Here is a 25,551-nt window from a genome sequence, read left to right on the forward strand (position 1 = left end):
CAAATATTTTGATTAAAACAATGCGTGACACTGCCAATAAAAATGTACCACCCTCACAATTCAAGCCATTTTTGAAACCCTATTGGACCAAGATCAAAGCGCTCCATCGAAAATCTTGGAATTGCCGTAAGCGGTGGATAGAGTCTGGAAGGCCACGAGGGATGGAAAATTAAACATTTCGTTTATACAAAGACGCTAAACGAGAATTTCGCCGAGAACTGAGGAAGAAACAGAAAGAAAATGACAAGAAAAGTATGACTTCATCGAAATTGCGTTGGAACTCGATCAATCTACATTTTGGCACTGTGTTAATGTTTGCAGGAAACAGAAAAACGTTACCAACCCTGTACTCAAAATTGACGATCGCAAAATCTGCGATCCTAAAGATGTTGTGGACTCATTTGCTAAGTTCTATAAGAATTTATATGAACCTTTAGAAGATCGCTCCTTCTCAAATGACTTTAAACTAACTATTGATAACGACATTGACAGATTAGCCATAGAAAGTACCTTGAACTGTGAGTATGTTTTGTCATCCAACTTTACACTTGATGAAATTACCTCTGCTATACAAAAACTAAAGCGTGGAAAAGCTGGAGGCCCAGATTCCATCACATATGAGCACATTATTTTCGTTGGACCTGCGCTACAAAAATGTCCGCTACATTTTGTTTAATGCAATGATAGATATTGAATATATCCCATGTACTTTCAAATGTGCTTATCTCATCCCGATTTTCAGAGGTGACAACAAAGACAAGTATGATATTAATAATTACCGGGGATCTCGCTTACGCCATCATTACAAAAGCTCTTTGAATTATGCATCTTTCAACGTTTACAACCATGACTTTTGAAAAGACAGATTCCCCACCCACTTCAAGCAGGCTACCAACCTGGTCTAAGTAATATCACTACAGCGTTTTGTATTCAGGAAACCATCCTTCATCACATTGAACGCCATAGCAAGGTGTACATGTGCAGTCTGGACATTCACACAGCCTTCGATTCTGTGTGGTGGAATAGCCTTTTTACAAAGCTATATGTTAATGTAGGAATTAACTCGAAACATCGAGGCTATTACGTACTATGTTTCATGGTCAACATTGAAAAATTGTCGTGGGTAGATGTACTTCAGAAAACTTCCCAATACTGCAGGGAATTCGCCAGGGTAGTGTACTCTCTACTGCATTATTCCTTATTTTCATCAATGATTTATTTACTGAGCTTGAGTCTAGTAAAGTCGGTTGTTTTATCGGTTCATCATTTCTAGGCGCACCTGCACTTGCTGACGATATTTCAATTTTGACACCTTCTCGTTCCAGTTGCCAACAACATGTTAACATTGCTAGTAATTTTTGTTCCCTTTGGAGACTGAAACTTTCAACAAGTAAGAGCCGTCTTATTATTTTCGGAGAAAAGAAATCTGAACACAAAAGTAGACCTATGCATTGTGCTGTGTTTCTAAATAACGAGGCGATACAAGAAACTGACTTTATTACCACTGTTGGCATGCAATTCAACTTTGTCATCTTTAGATAGGACAGTTTCTGCGTGTAAAAAGTCAGATCCATTATTAATTATCTTCGTAGCTCTGGTGTTGGACCAAATGGAATTAATCCTATCATTGGTGCAGAGGTTTGGAAAAAAATGTGCATCCCTGCAGTTTTCCACACATGTGAACTTTGGACAGTCTCTGATACTGAAATGTCAATGTTAGAACGGTGCCAGCGATATGCTGCAAAAATAATACAAGGTTTACCGACAAGAACTTCATCGGACGTTGCTATAAGTACAATTGGCTTGTACTCAATGGAAGCACACTTACATTTATGTAAATTAATTTTTTTGGAACATTGTTTCGTCTTAGTAACTCTGCTTTGTGCAAAAAGGTCTTCCTAAATCGTCTTTTTGAATTCAAACTATCAGTCAGTGAAAGTAAAAGAGGCTTTATTCCTTATGTGTTACGTATTTTAGCAAAATATGACCTGTTATGTTTTCTGGAAGAATTCTATTTGTCAGGATTCTTTCCTAACAAAGCAACTTGGAAATTAAAGTGGCACTCCCATTTGGTAACATTTTTAAAACACATTTTTTTAGTGCCAACAGTCGATATTTGACGTGGCGACTGCGCGCGGATCGCGAGATATCGATAAAAACATGTCTTCAAAAAAGTAAAAGTTTGAATTCCGGTGGCCCACCTGAATTAAGCTTCCGAACATCGAACGTTCGGCACTGGGGGCCATTGTCAACTAAGCTATGGAGTACGAGTCTACACTGACGCTGCTGTACGCCACAGTACCACTTGCCTCGGTGATCGGTCATGCCCCGTGGGGGAAAGCTGAGTCTTACTGACTTGGCGATAAAACGAAAAACAATTTTTGCTGATCCACCAGAATTCGCATAGGTGACTAACCAGTTACGTACGGTTGATACATAGCGGCCACCGCATGGTATGCATAGACGCATACCACGTGCGCGGCGAACCACACGTACTGTGTGGCAGACGACAAAATGTAGTCATCGGAGGCGGCTAATATTTAACACGTAAAAACCTATGTTTATGTGGTATTGCTTAAAAATATAATACAACTGATTTAGAATAATGACAACGACAAAGCTAAGAAGAAGTTTTCGAAAACTGACCTGTGGTAAAGGCATAATGCTGTATATAAGTCTTCGCAGTGGGAGGTAAAATTGCGTCGTTCGAACTTACTATGGACTCCCAAGAATATCGTCAATCAGCACAACAACAAATCTTCGGTGGATTTCGCGTCATAATCAGAAAACGATCGTAAAACTTTGGGATGTGAAAAATACGCTCGGAAAATGACATGTTTTTATCGATATCTCGCGATCCGCGCGCAGTTGCCACGTCAAATATCGACCGTTGGCATTTAAAAAATGTGTTTTAAAAATGTTACCAAATGGGAATGCCTCTTTAATAGTTAAAGACACTGTCTATGAAAGAGAAAATTTCTTGCGGATGGGTAGATTTGAAAGTAAAAGGGAATTCGATTTCTTTCATACTGTGCATCCAAAAATTGAACCACTTTTCTTATTGCGCTTTGCAAAATTGTTTCCTTTCTTCAAAGATACTGCGATGTATATTTTACAGATCCTTGCAAATCTGGAAAAATTACATTGTCCAAAATGTGAGGAAGACACGAATAATTTGCTTATCCATTCTGCTGTAGCCTGCACGGAAACAGAACAACAGAGGAGTGATCTTTGGTCTAAGTTGATTAACCACACACGTGTGCACTTTACAGTTTTCCTTAATGACCTCAGTAATGAATATTTTGTTTCAGTAATGGTTGGAAACGAATATGTCAATAACGATTTCAGCTCTGAGGATAACACGTTTCTGGTAAAAACTTCCCTGGAATTTCAGACAGTATTTTTGCGTTAATTAGTTTCATTCTTCTCTCTGATATAACTGTTATGATTCTTAAAATGTAAATATGTATGTTGCTGTGACTCTTCTTTGCAAAGGAGGAAATAAAGAAACAACAAAACCAACAACAACAACAACTCGCCGGAAACAAGCATAAAGAGCGACAGATGTTTATAATTTCCGGGACAAGTCTTTCCGTCAGTTGGAAGGTGACTGTTAAGCCAGAAGTGCCATTTAAAAATTCAGTTTCTAAAGGAGTCAGTTTTAAAAGGAGAAGGCATACATAGACGTCACTGATAACACCTTGAAGACACGCTTCGGTTGTCAATATCGGTAACCGGATATTGGGTTTTGACCGTCATGCTTCTGCGGTGTTGACAGATCAACTCACCCTATTTTAGCAGTCGTGTATTTGGGGCAGCTCTTCAATGTTGCCGACATTCCTTATGCTAAGTATTTGTCGTGATCTTTCCTTACAAATGTGTAGCTTTATAGCCGATTTACGTCGTGCGCTCTCTAAACACAGATCCTTCCGCACTTTTTCGAAGCGCATACAACCTTGGCCAGATATTGTGTTTTTTGAACTTTGGTCGGCCACGGTTAATATCAATACTCCCCTAAAAAACCACTGCCCTTCATAGTATCACAAAACAAAGATATCTGCTACATGTAAATGATACCTGTGTAAAATTTGGTCAGAAACGACGCAAGGGAGAGAATAGTTGAATAGGCCTACCTTACAGTTCACACCAAACTGTTACAATCTCTGTTGTGAGAAGCAAGATCACAAATAAAGATTGACTCTGATAATCAGCCTGACAAAATAACAATCCTATTTACAAATCAGTGTGCTGACAGCGGAAATTTCTATGTTCAAAGTCCATTGTCTGTGTGTCCTACGTCTCAAATGACTTGATCCATCTAATGTCTCACGAATATACTGTCGCAGTGGAATTTGCTCGCAGTTGCCTCTCAGCCCGATCTTAATATAGAACCTGCATCGTCATATTTGCTAGGCAACCTATACCGCTTTGCAATTTCTTGTGAACTTGTCTTGAACGGATATCGAAAGAACTACGAAAAATCACTGCCGACACAGCCATGGCGTTTTATTCTGCAGGGTAAGTCATCTATGTATTCGAGTACTTGTACAAATATCCACATAAACAGCTAATGAAATAGTTTGTTTTCATGAAAACACGATGAAAGGAAAGATGAAGGCATCACTAAAGTTTGGTTAGGGTGTAAAATGCTGCAGATGGCGTGGCGGAGAGCGACACACACTGTCATGTTACAAATAGCCATGGCATCAATACGTGAGAAAACACACTACCCAGTTCAAAGGGTCGCAAAGCATATGTAGTTCAATCAAATATTTAACTTATTAACGTTACTAATGTCTTTTCAATGAAGTTATAAATGGTATGTAGCCGATGTGTTTGGCAATGTTGCCCTGCCCTACATAAACACTGAATAACGAGCAATGTTTACACATGGCAAACGCAACACTCTGAACGGACGTTGTCCTGTATACGTTGTGTTATCATAATTCATATACCTCGAGTTATGGAAGAAGACGCCCTCACATTAGTGTAATGCTTTGCCGTTTCACGCCAGGTATACAAGTCCCAGGTCACGCCCAGGCACACTTTGTCTAAATATGGGCAAGCAGGTGCATTCAGAACTGGCTTCATTCTGGTTACTAGGCGCGTTGCTATCAGCTAACGTTCCATCTGTAAACAAAGCCAGCGCGAGATTCGAACGTCTCCTCAGTTCTTCGAAATCGGGTGATATTTCTCACGGTTTGATGTTAAAATCCAGTGTTGACTAAGCACATTACCGATGAAGTCTGCGTTTTTTGAAAGATTTGAAACTGAACTGAATATAAGGTCGAGTGCGATCGTGCGAAAGATAAGCTAAGCCAGCCGTCGCCCGTCGCCCAGCTTCCAAGAGGCCTACTCGGTCATTTCATCGCGAAGTCCCCATAAAATTAAGGGCAAAATATTTCCAAAGCTTTTCAAAAAAAATACTAAAATGGCGATAAATGTTTGAAATTGCATGAATTTCTATCTTAAAATCTTTGCACAATATGTTAAACTACATATTTCTCATGCCATAAGGTATATAATAAAAAAACCTTTATGGCCCTGTTACGGTTTTTACGTACCTCGTATGTTTGGGCCCTTCTGCCGTACAACCTCGGTCTGCAAAAACCGTACCAGGGCCGTAAAGATTAATTTACCAAACAACGCGAATCGGGCACAGATACTGCACATCATTTAGGACTCTAGTGCAGTTTGGAATTTATGTAGGTATATGATGACAGAAATGCCTTTTTTCTTCCTTACTTACTCTTTTTGATATTTTTAAAATATACAATATGGCTGTAAGGGGCTCAATGTTTGAGTTAATCGCCCATGCGTTTCTTGAGAAGAAGCCACTTTATAAGATTTTCGGAAAATCCAACATGGCGGCCATGTCACATGACCAACCGTCATGTCAAGGTTATGCACATGAGTTGTCAAACAGTCATAGGGCCTGGGCTAGTTGCCCAGTTTTAGAAGCTAAAAAGAGGTCGTTGATGCAGAAATAGAAATGGACGGAAGAAGAAAAAGATGAAGAAGAAGGAGACTTTTAATTTTTGAAATGAACGTTTACTACTAACTCCTGAACTGAAAAGAACATATCCAAATCAGACAAACAGGTAATGACATCTGATGATCAGTAACTGAAAAAAACTAAGCAAAGTTTGGCATTATAAAGAACAGCATAAACTGATAACTGTAAAATTGCTATGGCACTGAAAATGATACAAAACGGGGTAAACTCGTGAAAAAGACAAACAGTAAGCTCTAACATAGCAACATGAGGCATGATACCAATGATATCTGGAAAAAACCCACAATTTTGTCAATGACAGAATGGAAGATGAGAGGTACATGTAAAATTATCTATTGAATGGGAGAAAGCAAACAGAAATTTGCAAAGATTTAGAAAACGAAAAAGAAAAATACCTTACATCTTGCAGAAAATGTCTCCTATCCGCCTACGAGAAGGGACATGCCAGCCATGGTCTTCTCAAATGACTTCCAACTCTCATTGTTCGGAGTACGGGGCCCATAAGAATTAGGAGTTAAGTAGGCAAAAATGAGAGTATGCTTAAAAGAAAAAAGCCCACATAAAAATCAGACAGGTGAGTTCACAACAATATTGAATTAATTTTTCATCCATGTCTACAGAAACAATGATGTCATGAACACATCAAATGCTTTTGAAAGCACTAATGTTTGAATTGGGCGTAAAGTAATTGTATTCATCTAAAATGGGAGAACAAACTCGCCTTCTACAACAGAAACAAGAATGTAACTGAATACATGATCATTAATTGCATTTCGTGTCTTCACATGAATTGCAATTTTATCTGTTTTAAAAAGAAAGTTTTAAAGCGCACAGGTATTCTTGTCCATGTACGATTTATCAAAGGAGGGCCTAAAGCAAACCATCAGTATAAATCTTTGCATTCCTGACCCCCCCCCCCCAAAAAAAAAAAAAAAAAAAAAACGGTGGCAGAGTTTGCTAAGGAGAATGAACAAAGGAGAAAGACAAAGACATTCTAAAAATATGTGTAAAATGTCATCTCTGACATTACAGAAAACACAATCAGAGGATGAGCTATATCCAGAATGGAACATAAACAAGCCGGTTGTGTAGTTGCGTACGCACCATGGATAAGGCGCCATTGAAGATCACCGTCTTTTTACAGAATTGTACTTAGACAACAAAAAGCGAACAAAAGTTTGATATTTCCTGGAAGTGAAATCAGATCTCTCCAAACTGTATCTTGACATTAATTACTCCTGACAAAATTAGACATAATCAAGTATTTATATATGCTATTCTTTTCAAATTTATACAGAGGACAATGTAAAATAATACTACCATCAGTGCTCTAACAAATAAGAATACGAAGGACGATGAAAAGCATGAACGACATACAAATCAATTTTCTTTTCAAGAGCATTTTGGATTTTGTCTTTCCAATCAAAGGGGAAGGAATCAACGTCTTGACTGTATTTGATAAAATTATATTCGAACGAATAGAAACAATGTTTATAAACTGGCTGGGGCGCCGAGTTTTTGTGAAAAAGCCAACAAGATCTCGCATTTTTTGCAATGCGAACACTGATAAAATGATTAACAAGAGTGCTTTCAAGAGAATTTGAAAAACTAACACAGTCATTGTATAAAATACTTCAAGGAGAATGTCATGGACTGAAGTGGGTCCGTCGTTTCTCTTCCAGACTCTCAAAAGTTCAAGATAAAATTAAGCGAGAAATTCTGGAACAGACTGAAAATTGACTACAGGAAGTTGAGAGGTGTATTTGAAATTATCAACACTTCTAAAATAAAAATCAGCGAACAAAAATGAAGGATGATCCAGACCTGAATATTGATATCTTTGAAGATAATTGAACCTGAAAGCTTTCAAACGAGCAAAGAGATCGATAAGATTTTGCACTCCTAACTTCAATGGAGTGAAAACTGATTAACTTCGCAACCAATGTTTTCCTTGCTAGAAGAAATCAAGAAATATATGCTGAATTTCATCAATGATAAAAGCAGGAGGACAGAGGCAAAATAAAACAATGAAAGAGTTTGGTTGTAACAAGTTGATTAATAACAATAACACGGCCTTTGAATGACATTACAGGGGCACATCTATTCCACCAAGATAACGTATAATCAAACTTGATAAAACACTCACGCCAGTGATTTGGAAAATACTCATTATTGTTACCCAAATAAGTACCAAGGGCTTTGAGACCAATACTATTGCACAGAATTTGAAGCGGATGATCATAACGCTCATGCCATTAGCCTACCCTAAGACCTTGAGACTTACGATAGTTTGTGTTTGCATTACTGGCCTACTTCAATGACAGAAAACCAATATTTTACAAAAACAATCCGTATTACGAGTAATAAGAGTATGATAACAATTCTACGACAGAACGTGGGAAGAAGGCCATCGGAAATTGACCGTTGAAAACCTGGTGGAAATGTTTTTCGAGAAAAGACCATAATTGTTATAATATTCACAAGATATGCTATCAACACCAGGCGTTTTACCATTTGCAATTGTGTTGAGAGCAAAAGTGTTCTCATCACGACTTATAGGTTCATCAAGCAGAGTAACTTTGTCAGCAGTAATTGAGGGAGATAATGAAGCAGTGGATTTGTGCCTCAGTTGAAACTGGCTCAGCAGTAAAAAGATTTTGATAAAACTAGCGTGTAAGCTAACAAATATCTCTCTGATTTTCTATAGTTGTATGATCTCCACGTGGGAGATGAGTAATGGTTTTATGACTTCCTTTGTATTTGTTGACAGATAAGAAAAATGGGAATTAATGTCAGATTCATTGAGCTGTTGAAAACAAGAACGAATAACTGCACTTCTGGTATCTATAGGTAAGCGAACGAGTAGGAGGCGGTTTACGGAATTTAACGGCACAGTTTGCCAGTAAACTCCGAGGCCCGTAGGGCCGAGAGTTTTATGGCAAACTGTACCGTTAAATTCCGTAAACCGCCGACTACGAGTTCGCTGACCGTGTTATACCACGACTTTGCCGAGGTTTAGAGCCTTGTTTGCACGCCGAAAGTTTTTATTTCTAATTTTATAGCAGTGCACGTTGAAACTTTGGCAGGAAAACATTGACACGTTTTGACACCTTGTTGAACGAAAGTATAAAAAAAACAACCCATGATTGGATAAATCAAAGTTGACATGTGTTGCTATCGTAGTGCGATGACGTGGTTGAGCAACCGGTTTTATTTGAATTGTATAAATTTGCTTGATTGGTTGGTTGGTTGAATGAAGTGAAAAGGTGTTTGCAGATCGACGTTAGAGTCACGCTTTGCTCATTTGGGTAGAAAACTTTGAGCAGCATAGATGCAATTGCCGAGTCGCTCTACGTAGTTCGATGTGGCGGATGAAGTACAAATGAAAGCTGTATCCGGTGCACTTCAACTACCAAAGCCAAAGATGGAAAAGAAAAGTTCCCTGTCACGCCAGTGCTAACGGCCACAATCGGAAGACCGAGCTACACAGCCACGTCAGAGAAACGCGCAACAGAAACTGCAAGTACGAAAAAAAAACCAATATGTCTAGTTCCACAATGACTGTGGCACTGCGTGTGTATTTGCCTGTAGCTAGATTTAACTTTACCAAAGGAGACTGAAATCTCCACATTCAGTGTTTGACAACTGACTTTGAAGTCTTAAATTTCAGCTTCGAATGATCATGATAAAAATAACCCTAACACAGAAGCGATATTTGCAATCAATACCGGTGACCTGTAATTGATTTTGAGATGTACAGTCACGCAAAACTAATTCAGTCCGGTGATTCTTTTAAAGTGTCTTTACTCTGTACTTGATGGTGAAATAAATTCCTTCTGGTTAATGTTTCGCACTTGTTTTTTTTTTACTCGTCGCCACGTGATTTTCTTTTGTTTAAAAAGTGTCCATTTTACAAGTTCTTTTCTTTAAAAGTGTCCCATTTACTAGTAAATCGGACACTTTTAAACAAAAGAACTTGTAAATCGGACACTTTTTAAACAAAAGAAAGCCAGGTGGTAATGATAAAATATTCGGTTATGGAAATTAGAAAGCATAGTTAGAACAATGGGCACGAGGCGGAGAGTGGCATAACAAGTTTAAATTGTCTAACAAGTCGTTTTGGTTGTGATATCTTCTTTTAAGAGAAGGCTGTGTATGAATCAAGGATTCCAAAGCGCGAATTTCCTCAACAAGCTTTTGTTTTGAACGTTTAAAATGATGCACACCATTCACGCTATACTGTTAACTTAATTTTCTGTTTTCCTATATCCGACCAAGACTAAAGAGAAGAAAACCTACCTTTCTCGTTACGCCATCTTTCACAAAATTCCTGAATTAAAGTACAGTTATCTTCATCATTGAGATGCTCGTATTGAGACGTCAAACTGGCTTTTTGGTGGTACATGGATTGGTAGATATAAAAAGAGTAACAAGAGAGTGATCAAATAAATAAAAAGAATAGTCAATAGACACAGATTTAATTTTCGAAATCAACCTCTTGTTACTGAAGAAAGTGTGCATGTCAATGCGACATTTTTGCTTTCCTCTCTGCCGCGTAAAAAATTGAGACTGCTTATGAAATAACGCCAGGCATCAGAAAGTTTACAACGATGAACAAGCGAAGAAAAGACTTGTGAAGTCTTCAAATATAATATGAAACGATCTGTCTAAGTCAGGAACAACAGTGAAATTAAAATCTCCCCTATGACAAAATTTTCATTGTAAAGATCAAAATCAAGGATAATTGTAGAAGATTTTGAAAAAAAATACAGCGACCATCTCCATTGACAGAAGCTAAAAAATTGAGTGAATGAGAGGAAATATCATCTATTTTAACATGCAAATGCAGTAAACGACCCAGAACGACACCTTTGACAGAAACAATATCAACATTTTTGTTTCGCGGAAACAGCACTCCAACACTATCAGAATTACTCATTTCGTGAGAGAAGTACATAGGCGTATGCGTAACGACTTGCCACTGTGCTGATTAGCCCCTCGAGTTTTTTGTAGAAAGTAAAATCAGTGCAATAGTTGGACTTCAAGGAAGACAAGATTTACCGTTTTAAAGAATCATGAAAACCATTTCACCGAAATGAGTGAAATACTTGCCATCACTAGACAAACAAAAACAAAAGAAATTTTACTTTCTATGTTTAGGTTTTTACACTGTCGAATATATTTGGTACTAAAATCTGAACAATAATCTTGATTTTTGTTCTATCATAATTTTGAAAGCTTAGATTTTTTTGCTGAAAACTAAAAAAAAATTAGAAGGCTTAATTTACATACGTTTCTGCAACTCTGACAAATCAGACATTTCAGAAGAAACGGACTCATTATGACGATCAGAAACTTCGCTTAGAACATCAAACGAATTTGATGTTTTCACCCAAGACCATATAAACTCACTTTGAGAATTTTTTTTCTGACAGACTGGGACTTTGAAGAGAACAGATCCTGACACTCATCAATAACATCTGAAAATGAAGTTTCAGGAAATTCTAACGATTGAGTTGAAGGGAGGGGCAGTGAGAAGGAGGGATTATATATACTGCAGACTGGACGACTGCAGCAGAATACTCACCTTTTTTGTCTTTGACTTCGGTGGATTCACAGTTTTTACTAAGATGGGGGACTTTCCTTTTCAGATTTTTCATCAACTGATATGACTTCGTGGGCGGACTTTGATTTTTCCTCATTATTCTCAACAAATCTAGTTGACGTTGAGGTGTTATTCAAAGTTGCAGCGATGATTTCATGAGTATTCATATGCTGATCAGACATTTCAACCACATACTCAATGTACATTTTCACAACTTTCACCGCTTCAATAAAACCACTATTCTCATGAACACGAGTATCGTCTACATGTGCATTTTCAATATCATTACGAGTATGCTCTGACGATCTATACTGTGGAAAACGTTTACGAATATGGCCTTTTAGTCCACAAGAAATGCAACTTACTTAATCAACAGATACGCAAATAGAATAAAAGCGATCAAGAAGAAGAAGAAGAAGACGACGACGAAGAAGAAGAAGAAGAAGAACTCTACTAAAACCAAACAGGTTCCCCCAAAAAGTTGGTAATTAGATATCCTGTATAACAACGATCTAATCCAATCGATGGACGAATATTGAGCCTAGGACATTCTTGTTTTCTTCTATCATTAAGTCAGTGGCAAGACTTTATCTTGTCAAATATATTTATCCTATTTCATATACATAAGATAACAAAAACATAAACGTATTTATTTTCTGTCGCTTTTTAACTATAGGGTGTATTACAAAGAGGAATTGAAAAGAAATGATTCCTGCTACCCCCGGTACTCTTTTTCGCTAAAAGTAACTTATCATGTTTGCAAACTGGGAACTTACTTTTCATCAAGACCATTTTGGAATGTTAAGTTTCAAGAACAAGCATTGGACCCTTACTCTGCAAACAACATTCGCACGTAACCTCATTAAAACATATTTTCTTAAAGCCTCGATATTGACAAATACGATGAAATGTATTCATCATCATGTTTTTTTGAAAGGACTACAGAACCCATCATAACTAATTTGTCTTTCCCTGTACAAATGATGCAGTGTTTCCTGTTGACATTTGCAAAAGCGTTGAGTAAATCCAAAAAACTAGGGCTGACAAAATAAATCTGAGACATGATTTTCAAGTTCATTTTGCCAGTATCTTAGGCGCTAATGTCGACTGGCAACACCTAAGTGGTTGTACAGGGGAAGGAAAAAATCTAATTTTTGGAGGTTATTCAAATTTTCTGTTATATGATCCTTATATAAACAATGATTAAAAAAGATTATATCATTTACCAATGTCAAGGCTTTCAGATCTATACACTTTAATGTGGTAACAAGCTCAGTATTTTTACAGAGATTTCATTTTTGTAAGGGACCAATACTTGCACTGCCTCCTTAAGCCAGACCTCCTTATTAAGACACTCTAACCTTACTTGCTTCCAAATAGGTTTAAGAAGTATCGACCGCATATTTCCTCATGAACACTCTGCTTGTAACCTTCGTCAATTCGGAACACTACAACCTCACAGGTCTTAGTGGATGGCTGCAGTCTCCAGAATATCCTCGTGGATACCCAAGCGTGTGGACACTGGAAAACCCCCTTGGGTACCCAAACGATTCCATGATAGTCTGGAATATTGAAGTACCCTTGGGATTGAGAGTTGCTTTGACCTTCGTAGACTTTGACATGGAATCGTTTTACTGTTCAGGTGAATCACTAACAGTAAGGAAAATCAATTCATTCAGCTCGTATTACATCGTTATATTTCACACTTGTTGAAATTATTACGAAATATTCAATGAATATATAAAATCTTCCCTTTATACAGTAACATTTAAATAACATTTGAAATTAATTGCATACATGTATCGAATAAAGAAAACTGTTCATCTACGACCATAAAATCCATCCGTCGTAGTATATACAGGGTAATGCTTTTCTTGTGGTATGGAACATTGGTTCTACAAAATACCGTGAAAATATGTGAGACAAATTATTACGAATTTACCTTTTACCCTAGATATATGCAGATGACGTAGAATTCGGCACTTTCTGTGGAAGACACATATCACGTGAACAACCAAAAAGGACAATTAGGTCTCCTAACAACCACTTGACAGTAACTTTCGATTCAATGTACGGTTGTAGAATGAAATGGGATATTGGATTCAAGGCTTACTATCACTCAGAAGGTAAAAAACCTCACAACTACCTAATTTACTGATTAAGAATTTTAAAAAAGAAATATAAAATTATACTGAATCTCCGTAATGTAATATTCTCACCAACTACATAGGAAGTAAACATGTTTATCGCATTCGATTTACTGACGATTTTTTATTATTAATATGTTCTGACCCTCAGATATAGATGAATGTCTTGATCAGAATGGTGGTTGTAATAATACATGTCACAATGTTTATGGTGGCTTTTTCTGTTCATGCCCTCCTGGATATAGACTACATTCTGACGGTCGGACCTGTACAGGTTGGGATATTTTGAAATTCTTTCATACATTATATCGCACTGGATTAACTGCTCATCTTGATATATATATATATATATATATATATATATATATATATATATATATATATATATATATATATATATATATATATATATTCACAAGTAATGTTACTGTTTAAATTCACTCTGACGGAAATAAGTACAGCAATGGTGTAAAGTAACGTAATGCAAATGCAAAGAGTGGATCATTACGTGTTCTCTAAGATGGTGTAAGATGAATGATGAAGATATGACATCAGCAAGATTAGTTTATAACAATTATCATGTAGCAAAGAATACATCATCAAAAGCTCCATAAGTGTTCATCTGTTATTTACCAAGGCGACTGTTTCGGTAATTTGAAAATAATACAGCCAACTGCTTCGGCTTCCGAGGCAGTACTGATCAGGTACCACCACACCTTAAGTTATTCGGAGTCTGATGTTATGTACGTCCTTAGGTGTTGTATCGAATTTTTAAAAAGTAGAGAATATCTTGACATAGCTTTACTAAACTGTCTGATGATGTATTTATGTTGTTCTCCTCCTTGAGACAGCATCCTGTTGTACAGGCTGGCAACTTTCAGAAGAAAGTCTTCTATTAGAAGTGTTGCACGAGCAATGCGTAGATATTGCGAAAATACAGTGCCATAAAAGATTATGAAGGGATGTTACTTTCGCTCTGGCATTCTCACTATGAAAAACTTGAAATCGCGTCGTGCTATCAAATGGCTTAATTGTAGTTCGAGACATATATTTGAGAGAGAGAGAGAGAGAGAGAGAGAGAGAGAGAGAGAGAGAGAGAGAGAGAGAGTGTGTGTGTGTGTGTGTGTGTGTCGGGGGCAGGGGGAGAGGGGTGTTCGCTTCCGTATTAGTTTTAGTGCGGTTTTGGCCGGTCAATCGTTTCATTTTTATTGATTGAGTTAAATATAGTACGGAAGACTAATTTTTCTTTTTATTATGACCACGAAAAGCGAGAAAACGTTTCGTTTAATTGTATATTTATCATATTCAGTATTTGATTTTTACGATAAATGGGAAGACAACTTCCAAACACTGTTGTTCTCTTTTCCTGTTGTTAATGATGCGTTTGCCTTGTGAAACATATCGTACATTTTCTGTCCCCAGCCGAACCTAGGACTACTTTGCTGACAGAAAAGTCTGGTGAATTTGACAGCAACAGCCTCAGTAAGGACACATCTTACGACCATGAATGGACCATTGTTGCTGAAGTAGGGTATGTTATTGCCCTAAGTTTCAGTGACTTCTCCACCATTGCTTGGTTTGATTGTGGAGTTACCTTTGTAAAGGTAAGAACATCTTTCGCGCTTATAATCTTGTTTGACTATTTAACAAAACCTTACAGACCAAATCTCTGCACTATCGATTATAGTGTCGCAAAATCAGTAGAAGCCAACGGGCGATTGCTACATGTTTACAGTTCGACATACTCATAAATATCCAGCAAGAGCCGGTATGTGGAAAAGTTTACACTTTTAACATCTTTTTGTCCTCCGCTCACTCCTCAAACGATTTCTGGGATAACTTTGAAATATTCATTGATACATTTTAACAGGAAAATGTGGACACTTCAGAGGGCATTGAAATATTATCTTTGACAGTGCTATCGAAAACAATCAGAAAATTATTAACCATGTGCCAGATAATAGTATCCTTCATGAAGAATATATCTTGGGAAGGTGATATGACTAACAATAACTAGGTTTACAGTGTACTTGAGAATACGAAGGCATTTTACACACTGATATGTTTGCCGTGTCTTCATGTTTATTTCTGGCAGAAATCATTCTACTGTGACCAACTTCACAGAAGCTTCTTTTGCACCGCTTGGCAACAAACTTCCTGAACAGTGTTGTCAACTTGAAAATTGGGGATTTAGGTATTGTTCTGGACTGAGTGTCGGTGTTTTAACTTGGCCAAATGAGGGACCTTGTGGGAATTAACTGACGGCAATATTTCTAAACAGGTCCCCAAACAAGATTACGCATGCCTCATAAACAGGCGCTTCTCAGAAATTAAATTTACTTGGTCTAGCTCAGCTTTAATGGTTCACGATTATGGTTTCCTGTGACAAAAGCCTTACTCTGCATGATAATTTGATAATTGAAACCAAATTACTAACCATGAGTAAAATAATCACCAAATAACAACATAGTAGCGACCAAATAACAAAATAATGGCATAATTTCAATGTCATAATTGTTTACATAACTATCTCGTGATATGTAATTTGCATAACCTTTCAAAATTCAGTTTTCCATTGTCTCATGCTTTGAGATATAAGGCTAAAATTTGTGTGAGTGCAAGCTGTCCTAAGGATCTTCCAAAGTGTGTCTCAGATTTTTTTTAAACCTTCTAAAACAATTTTATGCCAGAAAAACTTCCAAGACGGTGAATTTAATCCAAGTTGATTTACTCTAAATTGTGCTCCAAAGAACTAAGCAAGATATAAGAAATATATAATTTACGGGGGTTCTGAGCTTATTAACCACTAGAGAATTGTTAGCTTAAAAGGTCAATTTCTTGTCTTGAAACCTTAATAGCTTGTCAACGTTGTAATAAATCTCTTTACCGTTGGCCCTCCCAACACTTGTGTTTGTATTAGTGATAGCGTCGGCCAGGTAGGGTGTGTCACTTTTGTCTCAATTCTTCAAAGTAACTGACTCAACTTTCTGGAAAGCAAGCTGTCACAACGTTCTTCCTAAGAGTGTCTCAGAGTTTTTATATCTTGCTTAGTTTTTTCGGAGCACAAGTTTAACGAAATCAACTAGGATTAAGTTCACCGCTCTCGAAGATTTTCTGGCATAATAATTGTTTTAGAACGTTAAAAACATTCTAAAACACACTTTGGAAGATCCTTTGGAAGATCCTTAGGACAGCTTGCACTCACACAAATTTTAGCCTTATATCTCAAAGCACTAAAACTAAAATATAGGGAAAACCGATTTTTGAAAGGTTATGCAAATTACCTGTCACGTGATAGTTATGTAAACAATGGTGACATTGTGGTAATCAAAATGTTTTCCTATATCTAGGCTTTCCGAAAATATATAATTTATGGAGGTTCTGAGCTTGCTAACCACTAGAGAATTGTTAGCTTAAAAAGGTCAAATTCTTGTCTGGAACCTTAAATACATAGTACAAAGATACTTTACAAAATACTAATAACTTATTATTTGAATAATGCACTTTTGTTGTTATAGTTATGATTAAATTGGTATTTACATTTGTTTCTCGTTGTTGTTGTCCTCTTTCATCAGATATACACTGGTAATGAAGAATTCGGGCCTTTCTGTGGAGATATACATTTAACAAACCTCCCAGCAATCATCCAGTCAACAAGCAACGTCATGATTATTCGATATGCAGGGCATATATATTCAAAAGACGGACGAGTGCAGGCAGGATACAATATTACAGGTAAATAATAATTATAAGATTGCATATCTCGTTTATTAAACAGGCAATCGCATTTTCATTTCAGAGTACTTTTCAATTAAATGTACATTATAGCACAATTACATTGGATAATAATGAATTGCCTTTTTCATATACCTTTTGCTTTCACCTCCTGTAGTTATTTTAGAATTTTTAAACGCAAATTCTTCCATATATGTTCTATATAACAAAAAAATATTGCATTAATAGGTATAACTATTATATAGTGCCCATATCGAGTATAGTGCCCATATCGAGAACAAAAATTAACACCTTTGATGGCAAGAAGACATCAAAAACCATTTGATAGAGACAAGTCATAACGAGTATTTAACATTGCGAAATGATACATATAATTAAAATATTTTTAAACCAAGATTTCAACGAATAAATATGATAAAAGTAATATAGAAAAGCCGATATAAAAAAACACAACAACTTTTCAAAAAATAAACATAGAAGGCTTATGGAAAGTACTATTTTTTCAGACCCTTCTTCAGCACCGAAATGCAGCTCTCTGTTGGCGCCCGTTAACGGTCGTATTATTGGCCGTAATTCCACTTACGATCAGTTTGTTTGGTTCAAGTGTGATGATGACCACTACATGGATGGGTCTATGAGTAGACTGTGCACTAAAGACGGGACATGGACTGGTGTTCAACCGCACTGCTATCGTAAGTAGACGTTGAAAATGGTATGTTTCAAGCATAACTCATCAAACCACCGACCTAAATTCCCATCCTCCAAAGCGTTAACTACCAGTCGACTTGAAACAAATTCTTAATCTCACCAGACTGGTAACCTTCAATTAAAAAAAGTTAAAAACAATGATGTGAATTACATGCTCACAACAGTAGTGCACGTAAATTTAACTCTTCAAAAATAACTGAACGCTCAATGCATCACCATCTATATTTCCTGGTAGGAAAGTTTGAACGAACAATTAGTTTATTTTGTTACATAGCTTGTTCGTAAGTAAGTTCGTAAGTAACTTCGTAAGTAACTTCGTAAGTTCGTAAGTAAGTAAGTAAGTAAGTAAGTAAGTTAGTAAACAATAAGTAAGTAACAAGTAAGTAAGTAAGCAAGTAAGTAAATAAGTAAGTAAGTAAACAAGTAAGTAAACAAGTAAGTAAGTAAGTAAGTAAGTAAGTAAGTAAGTAAGTAAAAAACAAGTAAGTATAGTAATTAAGTAAGTAAGTAAGTAAGTAAGTAAGTAAGTAAGGTACTGGTGAGTTTCTAAGGGCTAGATAGGGAAAGACAATATTACAAAGAGCAAACAAATTTAATTGGTTGACTATAAGCACGACTGTTGTATGACATACCTGATGCAATTTTGTTCTATGATTTGATGACATCAGTGAATTAATGGTAGTTCCTCTGACAATACTGAAAGCTATAACCAAGATATCAATAAATTTATGACAGATGCCATTCCATTTTATTCCAAGAAGGTGATCTGTGCCGTAGCGCCATCTTCCGGCCAATAAACCTTTTCTCTCTTCTAGATTGACCATTGCAACGCCTTCAGCATGGGCACATTTACAGGCTTTGTTGGTGAGATGTCCGGAATTGACAGTCACACGATGCCACCTTTATCAAGCCTTTAGTTCAAAAGTAGTTCTAGTGTTGCTCCGACAATGAACAGTTTTGCCGTGTACAAGAGTTGATATCTGAAAATCAATTAGTGCAGTGGATCTGCTATTAACACGATTGGAACTAATTTGGGAGAATTGAATATTCATATTTTCAAATTTCTCAAAAGTGTTAGGTGCCGTATATATATTACAAATTACTCATAAAGACAAGTGTTTTAATGTAAAAAGAGAAGCAAATAAGCTTATATTTGCAGATTAAATCGACATTACTTCACCATCCAATTATCCAAATTAGTTCTAATCGTGTTTATTGAGTTTGTGATGGAAAGTTTCGGGAAAGGGGTGTAAAGGTAATTTGACATGTATTTATGGTTTACATGATCAAAAGTAATCCGAAGTGCATGTTTCCCTATCAATGCATTGTCTACCTCCCCTTTGTGTCAAACTGTCGTTTATTGTATCGTTGATTTGGCTGTCCTTAATGGCTGTATTACTGTCTTCTATACTTATTTCTTTAAATTAACATCATTAACTGCCATAAGGTCATCGCTTGCAGGCTAATCGTTACTGTTGCTTGTCCTATTGCATCGGCGACCCAAGTTGATTTGAATTTGTCGGCTGACTTGAATTCGGCTGTATCGTGGACTTTTTGACTGTTGTTATCGTTATGTACAATCTTTATGAAGCCCTGTACATCAATTCCAAATTTAAATAATAGTGTGTGTATATATATATATATATATATATATATATATATATATATATATATATATATATATATATATATATATATATATATATATATATATATATATATATATATATATATATATATATATACAAAATGTATACAATGTGCCCTCCCGGTTATCACCATAATGGCTTTATGGCAACCTCTGAACTTGGGCACAGAGAGTACGGTTATATATATATATATATATATATATATATATATATATATATATATATATATATATATATATATATATATATATATATATATATATATATATATATATATATATATATATATATATATATATATATATATATAACACAAATTACTTCAAGTACAAAGTAATAAATATGTTACTTAAGTTTAATGCATCGGAGGATTGCAGGATGCATGAAACTTAAGTAACAGATATTATTACTTTGTACTTGAAGTAATTTGTGTTATTATTTATAACGCTCTGCTTTAGCATCGAGTACTGTAATTTCCGACGAGGACATCTGTATACTTCGATATATACATATATATATATATATATATATATATATATATATATATATATATATATATATATATATATATATATATATATATATAATAATGGTTTATCTTGAAACTGGACAGTAATTAATCCGTTTAGAAAAGCACTAAGGACGTTGTGGGAAGGAACACAAGTATACAAGATTGCCTTCAGAAAGACGTCATCCAATGTGCTTCAAACTGTCTGTTTCACATACGAGTAGTGTTACTTCACACTACTTACAACTTTTCAAAATTTTTAAAGCTGGAAGATGAGATGACTACTTTGGTTAAAGGTCTAACCATTGGCTGAACTTAAAAAGAAAAACCGTGAACATTTCAAATCTAACCATTCGAGTGGTTATCCTCAAGAAATGTTGAACTTTCGATGGACTTAGTATATTAAGAGACCAGCAAAGTAGCGTCATAGAAAGAGTAATCGAAATAACTTCTTAACTATATCATGAAACAGGTTACAATGTGCTCGCTCATGTTTATCGACAATTGCACGGGGCTGCATTTTGGTCTTTGTTTATTTTCAGTAAGAGAACATCAAGATGACGGACACGTTGCAACAAGGTTTATAACCAAAACGTGTATGTCCGTCTATAAAGAGCCAAAATGAACACTTATCTTTCTTACTTGATACAGTCGTTTGCTGTGACTTTTCGACCGATAAATACCTATCTAGGATATATTCTTTATCTTGTCTGATGTTTATGTGTTTTTCGTCCCCAGCAAGACATCGATCGATGAATGAAAACACCGGCGTTATCAATTTTCTACCATACGTAAATAATTTCTATATGCACTTTACATGGAGATCGAGGTAGAAATTGGTTACGTCATCAACCTAGAGTTCGATCACTTTGAAGTCGGTGAATTAGGTCGGAAAGAATGCTCCGGAAAATTGAAGGTATGGAAACTTAACGAACTAAATATAGTATTTGCGGTTAACATTCATTACAGGAGAAATGTCCAATAACGATTCTCTGATTGCAAGATTTGATAACTACTTTACAGAATTTACAAATTACGAGTCTCAGCAGTGTAAACGTGAAACTTCAGGAAACATCTAGATGTGAATTACCCTCAGCGTTGGAAGGACATTGACAGGATGTGATTGTTGTAACTTAAGTATCATTCCGTAGAAATTTAGTTGATCAGTATTTTCTACGGAAGTCGTGCATGATATTTCTACAGAGACTTTTAATACAGTATACAGTATACTGTATATACTTTTTGTTATTCAAACTAAAGAGAGCCAAACAAGGGTCATGTTTGGACCAAAAGCCATTAAATGATATTTATTTTCTTTTGATACAGTCTACAGTCAATGTAACTTCAACAAAGCCAACTGTTCTACTTTTAATGTCAATTAAAGAAAATAAATTTTCTCTTTCATCCCATATCTCTTCAAAACGTTGTGCGGTGACGCATTTCTATTTATTTTTTACTTTTGTTTTCAAGATCACCAAATCCATGTACAGCTATGAAAACGGAATGTTTAAGTCGATTCTACACATGTTAAAATTGCCACTATTCTTATGTTATATTTTCGAGAGAACGATCAAAAAACGCTTACATTTCTTAGCTACCATTTGAGAGGATTGAAATAACTTTTTCTTCTACCCGTCACACATTTTCCTTTGGTCAATTTTTCAACCGTTTTCAGGGTGGGGCCGTTCGACACCAAATACCTAGGCATTTGCGCGTGTCAGTGTTAGTAATCATGAAATGAAGTCATATATCATAACGAAGTATGTCTGTTTTCAATTTAACCCCCCCCCCCTCTCTCTTTTCTGTTTACCCCCGCTCTCTCTCTCTCTCTCTCTCTCTCTCTCTCTCTCTCTCTCTCCTCTCTCTCTCTCTCTCTCTCTCTCTCTCTCCGACCCATGGCCCAAACAATAAAACACACTCTCGTTGTGACGTGAGCACTGTTTTAGAGCGACAGCGTATTCTGTTATTAATTATTTATGTTCTCAACGTATACCGTGTGAATTTCAATGTGCTGTGATAATATATATCCATGTGTACATGCCTTAAAGTAGAGAAGCACAGCATCTGTCAATGTGATCAAAATCAGATGTAGAGGTGACGAAGTCTCTACCTTGGATTATTCTTTGCTGTTCTTGTCCGCAGATAGTCGTCCAAATATATAGCAGTGGGTCAGATTTAGTGAAGCAACTATCGGCTAACAAGACAGAAGCAAAAAACAAATTAGTAAACATTACCATTTCTACATTTGCTAAATCTTATTTCAATCAGATTAGGCATTTATGTTTACATAAGAAAACAACATCTTGTTCATGTGTTACATTGTAAGTTATGTCTCCTTTCTTTATTTGTTAGATTCTGATAGGAACGCGTGTTTTCCTACGTTTGTGTGGAAACAGTAGACGGAACAACTTACCAGCTGCAATTCAATTACCTGGCAACACCATGAAACTGAAACTTGTGACACAGCAATTATCGCCATATAACTTCATCGCAAGATATTTTGTAACAGGTATACCAATGATAATATCTGTGTTTGTAAAAAAAACTGTACGCTTTAAACAATTTCACCATCACTAGTTATTTTTGTACATTCACAAACTATACACCTACGTTTTGCAATATATTGCAGCGTCAGACCGGTGCTATGTACGTTGACGTTCGAATGTTTATCCCTCCATATTAAATTAGGTACATCCCACACAAAGGTGAGTTCAGACTTCAACCCATCAAGTGGTAATCATACGTGTCGTCAGTTTTGGAAAAATCCACGATGCCCAGCTTAAAGATCCGAATATGCACATATCGATATTCCAGTGCAAGAGGGATGTTACTGCATGTATGCACGGGGTCATCGATATATATTGCGGAATGCAGTGCTACGATGTTTAAACCTTTGTCATCGTTATCGAATACCCGCGCGCATGCATTCCTCATGTATGCGTATTTATGCGAACTATGGAGACCAAAATATAATCATTTCTTGGCATTCTCCAGATGTACCTTTGCATTAGACTCCCTTTCAATGACAGCAGCTTTTCTTGAGATATAGAGCCCACTTACGGCTATAGGCGTACTGAGTATCTTAAAAGTACAGAAGTTACAGTAAGACTCCAGGACTAGTATTTCGTAAATTCGCAGTTCAGGATATTAGTAAACTTATTGACTTTCCCCCTTCCTAGTCCTTTACAGTATTATTTTGCGATATTCAAATTTGGTACAATGTTATGATCTTCCCATGTACAGGTGTTGACTGCGGTCGACCAGAAGATATTGATAATGGTAACTTTACCAACGATAACTTCACATACCCAAATACAGTAATTTATTCCTGCAACGCCTTTCACAAGCTAGTAGGACAGAATGAACGCACGTGTCAAGCTAATGCCACCTGGTCCGGAACGAAACCATTCTGTAAACAAAGTAAGCAAAGCGGCATTTAGAATAAGGCTGGTATAATTGCACGCGAGGTATTTCTAATATTGATGTAAAGGGTGAAAGCGTGCGATTGTTTAAAAAAGGGGAAGTTTTGTATTTCACGTATGGCCTTTCAAATCAGATATTGCGAAAACCTGAAAATGAGCAATGAATATTAAAAACAAAAGATAGTGTTGCTATATCAACATCACCGTATTTAAGTTGAATATGTTAACCTCTTTCGCAGTCATTACGTACAAAGAATTTTCGACAAGTTGTTTTTTTATCCTGGGTCACTTCAAATCATAAAGGTTGCGTGTTTTTCTGTGTTTTAGAAACACAAGAATTTATTGAAGGCTGCAAGTGTATTTGTTTTAATTGCCTGCATCACACAAAGATCATATTTTCGATTTCGGTTATGGGTTTAAGATTTTACAGTAGAAATCATGCTAGTACGGAATTGTTTACAGACCTGTTTTTTCGTTTTCGTTTTTTTCTTACAAGCTCGGGTCGTGTAGCGCTTCTATCCGGAATCCATATCGGCAACATTTTAGAACTGATATAGCCAATAAGTAATGACGTGTATACTTATGGGAATTAGATCAAAGCTTAACTTTTAAATGGGAGCTTAGGGGGAAATAATTTAAAAGAGTGAGCCAATTTTCATCCTTACTCTATCAACGTCTTCTTCAGCCATCCTAATACCGGTGTGGAAGGAACAGTTCGTTTAGTACACAAAGAGAGAAGAAGTTAATCATTAGTTTTACTATGTTTTGCGTTAAATAAATACTCTCCCTGGACTTGAACCCAGTACGTTTGGCATGTGACGCTCTACCTATAACCTGTACCCCGTGAGAACAAGTTACAAGAGGGGAAATAGTTTTCCTTTAGAAAGGTTATAATGATAATAATTGCGACGACTGGTTGATTGATAATGCTAACTTGTAATGATTTTAAATTGATATACGCATTTTATTCTGTTTTATTTCTTCTTCTTTTTTAATTTTGCATTTGTTGTACAGAATTATTACCGTTTTAATATTCTTTCATGTAATTTGCAGTGCAAAGTTACTCAAGAAGTGCGGTTGTTGAGGATATTATACATGTTGAATACTTCGTGTATGACATTTACACGGTATGTGTTGACCTCTGTCATATAAACGTTTTCATCACTCAATAAGTATGAAATGCAATATTTCATTGCGATTGTAACTGAAAAGGTGAATATCAATGATTCAAGAAGTCACAAACACTACATTATAAGACTTTCAGTAATTGAAGAATGAATAAACCACAGGAGTGCACAAAACCAGCTTTCAATGTCTTATGCTGGGTTCATTTTATACTGCCACAAGCACTTAAAACACAATTTTTCGTCTGGTTTGTATACACTCCCAGCGTCACACATCGGCGGCGGCCTCCTGAGTGAAAAACTTTGACGTGTCATCAATATTTAGACGATTCCAAAACTTTGGCACAATATGATGTTATTTGCAGTGTTGAGTCAATGAAGGGGCCGTGAACTGAATGGATAAACAACTGAAATATGTTGAAAAGTGACATCCACGCCCCGGCTTTATCGCTCAGACGCGTCTGCCACTTGAACTAATAAAGACAATTTGTAAATAACTCTGAAGATGTGGCCCCCACTCATCACTCGGTATGTATCCACATGCCTTCCGTGGCGTTTGTGGAGGCGAAGGTTTGAGGATCACAAAATGAAGAGCATGATTGACGGTGATATGAGAGAACTGATGAGACTTGGAGAA

General features: G+C 36.3%; 1 protein-coding gene across 1 annotated transcript; it reads left to right on the forward strand.

The window, feature by feature from the left end:
* Window positions 1-4,279: 4,279 nt before the first annotated feature.
* Window positions 4,280-25,079, forward strand: LOC139136178 (mannan-binding lectin serine protease 1-like). The gene is made up of 11 exons (XM_070703927.1): window positions 4,280-4,518; window positions 13,002-13,277; window positions 13,576-13,747; window positions 13,920-14,042; window positions 15,191-15,372; window positions 17,344-17,503; window positions 18,010-18,195; window positions 21,107-21,284; window positions 22,721-22,877; window positions 23,612-23,788; window positions 24,287-25,079. Exons 2-8 carry the CDS (start codon window positions 13,032-13,034, stop codon window positions 21,199-21,201), a joined length of 1,164 nt encoding a protein of 387 aa, XP_070560028.1. The 5' UTR covers window positions 4,280-4,518; window positions 13,002-13,031; the 3' UTR covers window positions 21,202-21,284; window positions 22,721-22,877; window positions 23,612-23,788; window positions 24,287-25,079.
* Window positions 25,080-25,551: the final 472 nt, after the last annotated feature.

This window comes from Ptychodera flava, chromosome 7 (genome assembly GCF_041260155.1).
Source record: "Ptychodera flava strain L36383 chromosome 7, AS_Pfla_20210202, whole genome shotgun sequence".
Classification (NCBI taxonomy): Eukaryota; Metazoa; Hemichordata; class Enteropneusta; family Ptychoderidae; genus Ptychodera; species Ptychodera flava.

Bases quoted from the DNA above. Each gene is read 5' to 3' on its own strand.
- LOC139136178 (XM_070703927.1), top strand. From the start codon at position 13,032: ATGAACACTCTGCTTGTAACCTTCGTCAATTCGGAACACTACAACCTC. The intron at 14,043-15,190 runs GTTGGGATATTT...TTCTGTCCCCAG, and splicing joins TGACGGTCGGACCTGTACAG to CCGAACCTAGGACTACTTTG. The intron at 17,504-18,009 runs GTAAATAATAAT...CTATTTTTTCAG, and splicing joins GGCAGGATACAATATTACAG to ACCCTTCTTCAGCACCGAAA.